At 41.0% G+C, this 12,057-nt stretch overlaps 1 protein-coding gene across 1 annotated transcript; it reads left to right on the top strand.

The window, feature by feature from the left end:
• The first annotated feature begins 9,838 nt into the window (after positions 1–9,838).
• On the top strand, positions 9,839–11,810 carry LOC138900010 (uncharacterized). The gene is made up of 5 exons (XM_070186711.1): positions 9,839–9,954; positions 10,195–10,316; positions 10,604–11,139; positions 11,243–11,505; positions 11,594–11,810. The coding sequence occupies exons 1-5, from the start codon at positions 9,839–9,841 to the stop codon at positions 11,808–11,810; spliced, it is 1,254 nt and encodes a 417-aa protein (XP_070042812.1).
• Positions 11,811–12,057: the final 247 nt, after the last annotated feature.

Here is a 12,057-nt window from a genome sequence, read left to right as displayed (position 1 = left end):
ATTGACCTTCCTAGGATGATATAAAATAGTGATATCATAGTCTCTAAGCAACTCTAAACATCTTCATTTCTGCAGGTTAAGATCCTTCTGTTTTAACAGATTTCTGCAAGGGACACCGTACAAATAGTGCCGCCAAATCTTCAATGCATGAACAATAGCTTCCAATTCCAAGTAGTGGATGGGATAATTCCTCTCATGGGTCTTCAGCTACCGAGACACGTAGGCAATCACCCTACTGTCACATCAACACTGCGCCAAGACCAACACGTGACACATCACAATACACAGTATAAGACCTCGAACCCGTAGGCAACACAAACACTTGGGTTGTAGTCAAAGCAGTCTTAAGATTTTGAAAACTCGCCTCACACTCCTCGGTCCATCTGAAATGAGCACCCTTCTAGGTTAATCTGGTCATAGGTGCAGTAATGGATGAGAAACCCTCTATGAAATGGCGATAATACGCGGCCGAACCAAAGAAACTCCAAATCTCAATAGCTGAAGACGGTTTGGGCCAATTTTGCACTACTTCGATCTTCTTTGGATCTACCTTGATCCCCTCACTCGACACCACATGACCCATAAATGCCACCGAATCAAGCCAGAATTCACGCTTTTGCATACAACTTCTTCTCTCTTAAGGTATGAAGCATGTTCCTCAGGTGTTGCTTATGATCTTCTCGACTGCGGGAGTACACCAAGATATTGTCAATAAACATAATGATGAATAAATCTAGATATGGCTGGAATACACTATTCATCAGGTGCATAAATGGTGTTGGGGTGTTAGTCAGCCCAAATGACATCATGAGGAACTCATAGTGACCATACCGAGTCCTAAAGGCAGTCTTTGGAATATTCGGATCTCGAATCATCATGTGATGATACCCTGACCACAAATCAATCTTTGAGAACACTCTGGCACCTTGTAGCTGATCAAATAAGTCATCAACGCACATCAATGGGTACCTGTTCTTTATTGTAACCTTGTTCAACTACCGATAATCAATACACATGCACATAGAACAATACTTTTTCTTCATAAATAGAACCGGAGCACCCCAAGGTGACACAGTAGGCTGAATGAAACCCTTATCAACCAACAGTTGCGACTGCTCCTTTAATTTCTTCAACTCCGCTGGGGCCATACGATATGGTGGAATAGAAATGGGCTGAGTACCCGGCAACAAGTCAATACCAAAATTGATATATCTATCGGGCGGCATGCCCGGAAGATCTGCTGAAAATACATCTGGGAAGTCTCTCACTACCGAAATTGACTTAGCTATAGGAGCATCAGCATAGACATCTCTCACGAAGTCTAGATAAGTATCGCACCCCTTCTCAACTATCTGTTGTGCCATAAGAAAGGACACAACCTTACTAGGAACATAATCCAAAGTACCCCTCCACTCTACCCGCGGTAAACCTGGCATAGCCAATGTCACTATCTTGGAGTGACAATATAGAATAGCATGATAGGGCGAAAACTAGTCCATGCCCAAGATCACATCAAAGTCTACCATATTGAGTAACAATAGATCAACTCTGGTATCAAAACCACCAATAACAACTAAATACGACCGAGACACACGGTCCATAATAATATAATCTCCCACAAGCGTGGACACATAAATAGGAGAACTGAAAGAATCACAAGATATATCCAAATACGGAGCAAAGTAAGATGACACATATGAATAAGTGGATCCCGGATCAAATAAGACTGATGCATATCTATGACAAACTGGAATCATACCTGTGATGACTGGGTCTGAAGGGACTGCCTCTGTCCTACCCAAAAAAATATAGAATCTAGCTTGGCATCCTCCTATAAGGAGACCTTTACCCGCCCGTCCCCCACCCCGAGCTGGCTGTGTTGGTGGAGTGGCAACAAGGGCAGCAACATGGCCTAAGAAGTCTATGGACCTGACTGAATCTGTGGAGCATGAATAGTCTGTAGAGATGCACCCCTCCTAAGTCTGGGGAAGTCTATCACCATATGATGGGTATCACATAGCAACTATCGGTAGGCGTGGCTGTTGGGACTAGCTCGGGCCTGGTCGGCTGGACTGACAGCTGAAGGCACCCCGTGTAGGAGGTGCACTAGAATGTAGCTGAGCAAAGTGTGTAACCTGAGACCTCGGGATAGCTGGAGTACCACTAGAAGTTGGAAGTGCTGAATAAATGGGACGACTCACATAGCCCCTACCATAACGGGTCGTAGCTGCAGCATGGCCACCACTAAATCCTCTAGTACCTCGAGGCCATTTGGCCTCTTTATCCTCTCTCTCATGGCCCCACATACCCTCCACATCCGTGCAATCTCTACCACCTGCTGATATGGGGTATCTATCTCCAACTCTCGAGCCATGCTAAATTTAATACCATAGTTGAGCCCATCGATAAATAGATGGACTTGCTCTATGACTGTAGAAACCAAAATAGTTATATGTCTGAACAAATCACTTTCTGATAGCATACTCTGGCACTGACATAGTACCCAGACACAACTTCTCAAACTTCATGCGCCATGCATCTCGAAGGGTCTGGGGAACAAACTCTCTTAAGAACATCTCTGAAAATCGAGTTCATGTAAGTGAAGTTGAATCGGCTGGGCTACCCTACTCGTAAACCCGCCACCACTGATATGCTGCTCTTGACAGCTGGAATGTAGTGAAAGCAACTCCGCTCATCTTAACAATACCCATGGTGCGGAGAATACAGTGGCAGTTCTTTAGAAAATCTTGTGTGTCTTCTGAAGCTATGCCAATGAAAGTAAGAGGATGATACTTGTTGAACCTCTCAAGTCTAAGTTTCTCCTCTTCAGATGCCACTGCCCTATCCTAGGGCTGAACCGGAACAACATGTTGCACTGGTATAACCTCTGGGACCTGATCAATATGGACCCGCTTCTTTGGAGTATGGGTTGCGGGAGTCAGAGCTCCCCCCCCCTCTCCCCCCACAACCTAAGATGTGGCTGGTGCAAGTGGAATCAACCCCGCCTGAGCTAGAGTACAAACATGCTCAAGAACTATGCGAGGGTCTCCTGAAGTGTAGGGATGGCAACAGGCGCCTCGGGTGCCTACCCCCAAAATGGAATTATTAGTGGCTACTCTATCGTAGCTCGGGCTGGTGCTCTAGCTGCACCATGTGCCCCTCCTCGGCCTCTGCCCCAACCCCGGCCTCTCACGCACCTAGCAAGGGCGCGGGTATGTGACCGACGGATCCAGAAGTACGTGTCCTCACCATCTGTGAGAGAATAGAAAGTCAAAGACTTAGTTTTCTAAGTCAACTAATTCGCACGGTAGGGAATCAAGGAAGTGGAGTTTTCCTAACAGTTCTATAGCCTATCGAAGAGAAGTACAGACATCTCCGTACCGATCCGCAAGACTCTACTAAACCTGCTTATGACTCGTAACACCTATTAACTTAAAGATTTGATACCAACTTATCACGACCCCAGTTTCCCACCATAGGATATCGTGATAACACCTAATCTTTCAGACTAAGTAAGCCTAACATGCATAGAGTAATAGCGGAAATAATACTAAAACCTAGTGGAACGGAGTCATAAGCTCTACAAGAAAGTACTAATAGTCTCGAAATACAATATTGTTTGAAACAAGAAATAAACAACAGAATGTCTAAAATATAAGGGGACTCCGAGGCCTACGAACGTCGAGCTGGTATACCCTGAAGTCTCTAAAAGTAGCTGCTCAATCAACCTCTAGTGTCCAACACGGGCAGACGTACCTGGATCTGCACAAAATGTGCAGAAGCGTAGTATGAGTACACCACAATGGTACCGAGTAAGTATCAAGCCTAACCTCGGTAGAGTAGTGACGAGGCCAGGTCAAGATACCTACTAGGACAAAATAAATAGTATGAAAACATAATAACGAGAAGTAATGGAAGGTGGAGAAATAACTGATACGAAACACGAAACAAGTTAACAACATAAACTAATGCCGGAACTGTAAGCATAGAGATAACATAAAGGAAGCCATTAAATAGAACCACCAAAGTCAAATACGGATCCCAAATTGATAGGACAAGGAAGAATAAGAGCAACAGGAAGTGTTTTACCAATAACTCTTAACAACAAGAATCATAGACGAGGTACCACCTCGTACATGACAAGAGTCACAACTGAGGTACCGCCTCATATACACCAATAATCATAACCAAGGTATCGCCTTATATTCACATTTCTCAATTTCAATCATAATCGTTTCTTATACCGCCGCTCACACCTTACATTTAAATAGTTGTGAAAATATTTTTCTCGAAATAGCTACACGCACTTTAGCCCAACTTATGACGCCGAGTGGCTTGTAGGGAAACCACGTGAAGCCATGCGGCATCATAAGGTAGGCTAAAGTGCGTGTAGCTATTTCAGGAAAACTATTTTCAAAACCTATTTTCAAATGTAAGGCTCACGTGGCGGCATAAGGAAGGATTATGATTGAAATTGAGAAACGTGAATACGAAGCTGTACCTCGGTTGTTATTCTTGATTATACGATGTGGTACCTCAATTTGATTTCATTATATATGAGGTGGTACCTCGTTGTGTTTCTTGCTGTTATTTCTTGTTGCTCCATTCGTTATCATTCTAGTAGTTGTAGTCCGTACATGATCTTTGTATCACTTTAGTTGTTTCTTTCATGCTATTTCTACTATTGAGTTTCCTGGGTTTAGATCATGCTATCATCTTGTTCCATATTAGTTTCTTTCTTACTTCCCAATTTATATCCTTATTTCATTTTATATTGTCTATTTCATATTCTAGTATGTGTCTTGACCTGGCCTCGTCACTACTCTACTGAGGTTAGGATTGATACTTGATGGGTACCGTTGTGGTGTACTCATACTATGCTTCAGCACATATTTTTGTGACGATGCAGGTACGTCTGCTCGTGCCGGTAGATAGAGAGTCTTGCTAGCTTCTTTTACCGGAGACTTCAAAGTATGCATGCTCGGCGTCCGCAGGACTTGGAGTCACCTTCCCTTATTTTCATTGTTGTTGTATTTCCTTTTTGGACAGTGATGTAGTAGCATTCTAGTTGCATTTTATAGAGCTTATGACTCAGTTCCACCGGTTTAGGGGGTGTGAAATTGTGATATTTTATTTACAGACGATTTTAACCATTATTTAGTCGTTTTCAGTATCTTGTATATATATATATCTGTTGAGTGGTTGCTATTTGTTAGGCTTACCTAGTCGTAGAGACTAGGTGCCATCACGACATCCTTTAGAGGAAATTTGGGGTCGTGACAGTAATATTGTAACCTAAGCATGGAGAACATAGTCAATGAAACAATATAATACAAAGAAACAATTTCCACCTGCATGCTTGATGATTGGCTTAAAGTATGTGTATTTATATGCATGTCGCCTAACATTTTACTCATATTTTATGTAATTTGGATGTGTAATGTAACGATTTATTCTAATTCGAGGTATTTTTATATGCAGGAGTCACTCTGAGGCAATGTGGGACGAAAGTGCACGATTTGAACAAAAAAGGGAACAAAGCAAAATATGGGCAAAGTGTAACGCCCAGGCCAGCACTCCGCACTACCTGGAGTGCATTTTACATGTGTACAATTTTTCCAGTGCCAGGGCTAGCACTCCGCGCTATCCTTGGCGCTGGGTGACGGGAAACTATCCTACTTTATTCGGAACAAGGTTATTTTGGCCCTACACGCCCCCAACTCGCATAAAAAGAAGTCTAAACTTGAGAGCAAAACACAAGCACAAAACACTCGGAGCAAGGATTCTCAGGTTTTCTACATCTTCTTAGTATTTTCAACTATTAAACACTTATGAAAATGTTTAACTTTATTATGAGTGGCTAAGAACCTCATTATTCTGGAGTTATGGGTCGTGTTTGACTATTGTAATTTGACGGTTGATTATGTTGCTTGATTCTATCATATTAATTTTCTTATTCAATCTTTTACTTAATTATTCTATTGCATATAAAACAATAGAGTACTATCTATGAATTTATAGTTGAACTCAATAGTGGGAACTATAGATTGCATATAAGATTAACTAGAGTAAGTTCATGAATCTGGGCATCAGAGAATAGATTCGCGATTAGGATAGACATATTCTAGTTGCCTTAATTGGTTATATTTGCAGGAAATATACATGCGTGCTTGTCAATTTTGATTCCATAGACATATAGTCTTAGGTTGGCTTGAATAGGCGAGCGAAGCATCGAAAAAACTTTTCGCACTTAATAAACCTTGCTAATTAACAAATTAGATGAGTCAAATGATTACATCAACTGGAAGAATGCAATAAGAGAGGCGTTAATCCCATAACCCTATAATATCCCCATCTCATTGAATTCTTTGTAAGTGTTTGTTTGCTCTACTTGCGATCGTATTTTCTTGTTTGCTTATTACTTTCATCGTACTTTAGTTAATAAAAATAACAATCATTTTCTTCATAACCACTTGAGCAATAAATTTATAAATAGTTTAGATTGGATAATAGTTTATCATAACTCCTCGTGGGAACAATACTTTCTCATCACTTTTTTACTGGTCGACCGCGTATACTTGCGTGTGTGTTTGGACCCACAACGTTTTTGGCGTCGTTGCCTAGGATTTAGAAATTTTCTACTTGTCTGAAATAAGCTTTTATTTGTTTTTGTTAGAGATTTAATTTGTTTTGATTTTCTTACTCTACAGGTGTTCACATTGAATGCTAAGAAAAAGTAACAGTTTGAACAATCTTCCGCCTTTTGGTCTTGAACCCGAATGACTCTTCCACAAGTTAAGGAGGGAGGCGGAAGCAAGAGAAGGAATTGCAGAGTTGGGCATCGTAGTCCAACCATAGCCAATCAAGATGGCAGAAAATGAAGAGCGACCAATGATAGAGGCCGCAAGGCCTAGTCTTGCGAATATGACTTAGGCTATTGTGCAGCCTGATATCACGGGTCACTTTGTGCTCAAAAAGTACATGGTGCAACTGATTCAATCCACAAGGCTATTTATGGGTCTATCTAATTAAGATCCACAATGGCACATTCAGAATCTTTTGGAGATTACGGATACATACAACTATCCGAACATCTCCAAGGACTATGTCAGACTGACTTTGTTTGCCTTTTCTATAATGGGGGAAGCAAAGGAATGGTTAAACAATGAGCTCGAAAACACAATCCACACTTCGGATGATCTAGCACAATAAATTATTAATCAAGTTTTTTCCCACAAAGAAAAGAAAGTAGGTGAGGAGCTAGATTCTTGGATTTCAACAACGAGATGGTGAGACTCTTCGTCAAGCTCGGAAAAGATACAAGAAACTACGTAGAGACTGCCCACATCATTGTCAGACTAATGAGGTGTTGGGACATATTTTTATGGATGGGTTGGATGAGACCTCCATATTAAATCTAGACTCGGCTTGTGGAGGAAGTTGCATGTAAAATCCATTCAATGAGATTCAGACTCTACTGAACAATTTCACTATGAATGATCATAACTGGCAAGGTGAGGGTGAATCAAAAAGGATGATAAAACACAAAGCAGTAGGCACACTCGAACTGGATGAGATGTCAGCCATGCGAACAAAAATTTCTAAACTAACCAACCAAGTAGCTAAAATGGTAATTGTTCAAGGGCATCAGATGCAGCAGGTTCAAAGAATGGCCATATGTTGTGAAATTTGTGGAGATGGTCATATGAGTGACCAATGTCCTATGAATCCCGAATCAGTTTTTTTTTGTGGGCCAGCAAGATAGAGGTCCAATGAACTAGAATACATAATATGGGAACATCTATAATCCTAACTACAGGAATCACTCGAATTTCTCATGGGGTGGAAACCAGGCCACTCAAAATCAATACAGGCCTCAGGGGAGCTACAATCAGCCTCAAAAGCCACCCCAACAGATAGAAGAGAGCACCAATGATATGTTGAAAATTTTGTTAATTGACTACTAATAGCTTCGAATAGACAACCAGCAGTTGATAATTGAATTTCGAAATATAGAGAGACATATTGGGCGGTTGCTGCACAATAAAATACTCAACTTGTTGGGGCCCTTCCAAGTGATACAGATAAGAATCCTCAGGTAAATCCTGTAACTTTGAGAAATGGCAGAGAATTCGAAGTAGTACTATAAAGAAAGAAAGAAAAAGTCTCTCCTAAGGGCAAACTAGTTCCCAAAACTATGGTGGAAACTGAGAAAGGAACTGAAGAAAGTGAAAAGACTCCAATTCCAAGGCCACTATCTCCCTTCCCACAAAGATTAAAGAAGAAAAGTGATGACATGATGTTCAACAAATTTCTTGATATGCTGAGCCAAATTTAATTAAATCTCCCATTGGTTGATGTGTTACGTGAAATCCCAAAATATGCTAAGTACATCAAAGATATTGTGTCCAACAAAATAAGGTTGACAGAGTTTGAGATAGTGGCACTTACTGAAGAGTGTACCTCAAGAATTCAAAGAATATTGATGCAAAAGTTGAAGGATACGAGGAGCTTCAGAATACTTGTTTGAATTGGTGAGGTATATTTGGGACGGGCACTCTGTGATTTGGGGGTTAGCATAATTTGATGCCCCTTTCAGTTTTCAGTCAATTGGGGTTAGGGGGCCCAAGGCCAACTACTGTCATGTTGCAGCTTGCCGATAGATCTATTGTCTATCACGAGGGGGTGATATAAGATGTGACACTACAGATTGGGCAATTTATTCTTCTAGTAGATTTCATTATACTGGACTATGAAGCTGATGACATGTCCCCATCATCTTGGGACGACATCTCTTAGCCACCGCTGATGCTGTGATAAAAGTACGTGAAGGAAGAATGGTTCTCCAGGTTATTAATATGGAAGCAGTCTTTAATGTGTACAAGGAAATTCACCTGTCAAGTCACTATGAGGATCTAACTATGATATCTGTGATTGAAAAAGAAGAAAAAAAAATAATGTGAGTGCATATCTGGATGACTCTCTAGAGAAAGCACTTATGTTGTTTGACATTATTGACTTGGATGATGATGTGAAGGAGATGAAGCATCATCTTCATTCATGTGCTTACATTAAAGGAATGATCGATTTTGAGCCTCTACATAGACCAACTTGGCCACCTCCCCCCAGGTCGTCCATCGAAGAATCTCCCAAATTGGAACTTAAGCCCTTACCCTCTCATCTTCATCATGCTTATTTAGGTGCCAGTGGAACTTTACATGTTGTTATATCTTTTGAGTTATCTATTTTGTAGGAGAAAAAGCTACTCCGCGTGCTTACAGATCACAAGCGGGAAATTGGATGGACCATGGCTAACATTCGGGGTATTAGCCCAGCATTTTGCATTCACAAAATTCTCATGGAGGATGGGCAAAAACCGGGTGTGTAACACCAACGCCGCTTGAATCCAATCATGAAGGAAGTGGTAAGAAAGGAAGTCATAAAGTGGCTCGATGCAGGTATTATCATTCACATATCTAACAACACGTGGGTAAGTCCAGTACAGTGTGTGCCTAAAAAGGGTGGAATGACTTTGGTCATAAATGATAATAAAGAATTGATTTTAATTAGGACTGTCACAGGTTGGTGAATTTGCATTGACTATGAAAAATTGAATAATACTACTAGAAAGGATCACTTCACCCTTCCCTTTATTGATCAGATGTTATATAGGTTGGCTGGACAAGGCTATTATTGTTTCCTTGATGGATATTCCGGCTATAACCAGATATCAATTGCACTAGAGGACCAAGAGAAGACCACATTCACTTGTCCTGATGCTTTTAAATGAATGCCATTTGAGTTGTGCAATGCACCTGTGACTTTTCAAAGATGCATGATGGCAATCTTCACTGATATGGTAGAAACATTTTATGAAGTATTTATGGATGATTTTTTGGTCTTCAGACCATCTTTTGATGAATGCTTAACGAATTTGAGTAAAGTGCTTGCCAGGTGTGAAGAGACGAACTACCTATTGAACTGGGATAATTGCCATTTTATGGTACGTGAAGGAATTGTACTCGGGCACAAGGTGTCCAAAGATGGGTTGGAGCTGGATAAGGCAAAAGTGAATGCAATTGAAAAACTGCCACCTCCAATCTCCGTCACATGAGTCAGAAACCTTTTGGGACATGCAGGTTTCTATCATAGATTCATTAAATATTTCTTTAAGATTTATGCTCCCCTTTGTAGGTTGCTTGAGAAGGATACGCCTTTAAAGTTTGATGAGCATTGGTTGAAAGAGTACGAGGAGCTGAAAAAGAGATTGGTGATTGCACCAATTATCACCGCCCCAGAATGGGAGAACCTTTTGAGTTGATGTGTGATGCTAGTGACACGATAGTTGGGGATGTGCTAGGCCAAAGGAAAAATAAAGTGTTCTACTCAATTTACTATGCTAGCAAAACTCTAAACCCAACTTAGATAAATTACACAGTTACAGAAAAAGAGTTGCTAGCGGTAGTATGGGCATTTGACAAATTTAGGGCCTATTTGGTGGAAACTAAAGTCATCGTCTACACCGACCATGCAACCATCAGGTAATTGACTGAGAAAAAAGATGCTAAGCCTAGACTAATTCGTTGGGTTCTTTTTTTGCAAGAATTTGACGTGGAAACCAAGGATAAAAAAGGGACAGAAAATCAAGTAGCAGACCATTTGACGCGTTTGGAAACTCGCGCACATTTTGATGAAAGGGACAAAATTCAGAAACTTTTTCCTGATGAGCAATTATTACCCATCACAGCTGGCACAACTGCATGGTATGCTGACTATGTGAACTTCATTGTAAGTGGGGTGACTACGTCAAAGTTGTCACCGGGTGGTAAGAGAAAATTCATGCATGATATTAGATTTTATCTATGGGATGAGCCGTTTTTGTTTAAGAATTATGTAGTTCAGTTGGTGCGCCGGTGTGTTCCTGAGGATGAGATGGAAGCAATTTTACATGATTGTCATGCATCACCGTATGGAGAGAACCTTGGTGGAGACAAAACGGCTGCAAAGTTGTCGCAGTCGGGATTCTATTGGCCCACTATGTTTAAGGATGCACATGCTTTTGTGAAAAGATGTGATAGGTGCCAAAGGACGTCTATAATTTCAAGAAGTCATAAGATGCCATTGAAGAGCATACTTGAGGTCGAAATCTTCGATGTTTGGAGAATAGACTTCATGGGGCCGTTTCTAGCATCAAATGGCCATCGGTACATCTTGGTTGTAGTTGACTATGTGTCAAAAATAGGTTGAGGCTGTGGCTTTTCTGATGAATGATGCTAAGGTAGTGGTGATCTTTGTGAAGAAAAATATTTTCATGAGATTTGGAACTCCGCGTGCTTTGATTAGTGATGGAGGTACTCACTTTTGTAATAAACTGTTGGGCAACCTTTTGGCTAAGTATGGGATGAGACACAAGGTAGCACCTGCTTATCATACACAAATTAGTGGTCAAGTTGAGGTTTCGAATAGTGAGGTGAAGCAAAATTTTCGAGAAGACAGTGAGTGCAGGTAGGAAGGATTGTGCTACCAACCTAGATGACGTTCTATGGGCATATCGCACTTCATACAAAACTCTAATTGGCGCTTTACCGTACAGGTTAGTTTATGGGAAGGCTTGTCACTTGTCCATTGAGCTTGAGAACAAGTCATATTGGGTAATCAAGAAGCTCAACTTTGGTATGGATCTAGCTGGGGAAAAATGGATGTTGCAACTAAATGAGCTCGAAGAGTTTCGCTTGCACGCATATGAGAATGCGGAGTTGTATAAAGAGAAAACAAAGAGATGGCATGACAAACACATTTTGCATCGTTAGTTCGAACCTGGTCAAGCTGTTGTTCAGTTCAAGGTTGAAGCTTTTCCCTAGAAAGCTCAAGTCTAGATGGTCGGGTCCGTTTGAAGTCGTGCGGGCTACGAAGCATGGAGTTGTTGAGCTAAGGGATCCCGAAAGCGATGGCACATTTTTAGTCAATAGGGAGAGAGTTAAAAACTATTGGGGTGGTGGCATTCATCATCACAAAATCTCGATAGACTTGGTTGATGCTTGAGGGAACATGTTATGT

This window comes from Nicotiana tomentosiformis, chromosome 10, assembly GCF_000390325.3.
Source record: "Nicotiana tomentosiformis chromosome 10, ASM39032v3, whole genome shotgun sequence".
NCBI lineage: Eukaryota > Viridiplantae > Streptophyta > Magnoliopsida > Solanales > Solanaceae > Nicotiana > Nicotiana tomentosiformis.
Note: the sequence above shows the minus strand (reverse complement) of the source record. Positions and strands in the feature narration are given on the sequence as shown.

Excerpts from the sequence above, each read along its gene's own strand:
- LOC138900010 (XM_070186711.1), top strand. The coding sequence starts at position 9,839 with ATGGCAATCTTCACTGATATGGTAGAAACATTTTATGAAGTATTTATG. Across the intron at positions 9,955-10,194 it reads TTGAGTAAAGTGCTTGCCAG|GTTGCTTGAGAAGGATACGC; the intron begins GTGTGAAGAGAC and ends TCCCCTTTGTAG. Across the intron at positions 11,506-11,593 it reads CGAGAAGACAGTGAGTGCAG|GTTAGTTTATGGGAAGGCTT; the intron begins GTAGGAAGGATT and ends TTTACCGTACAG.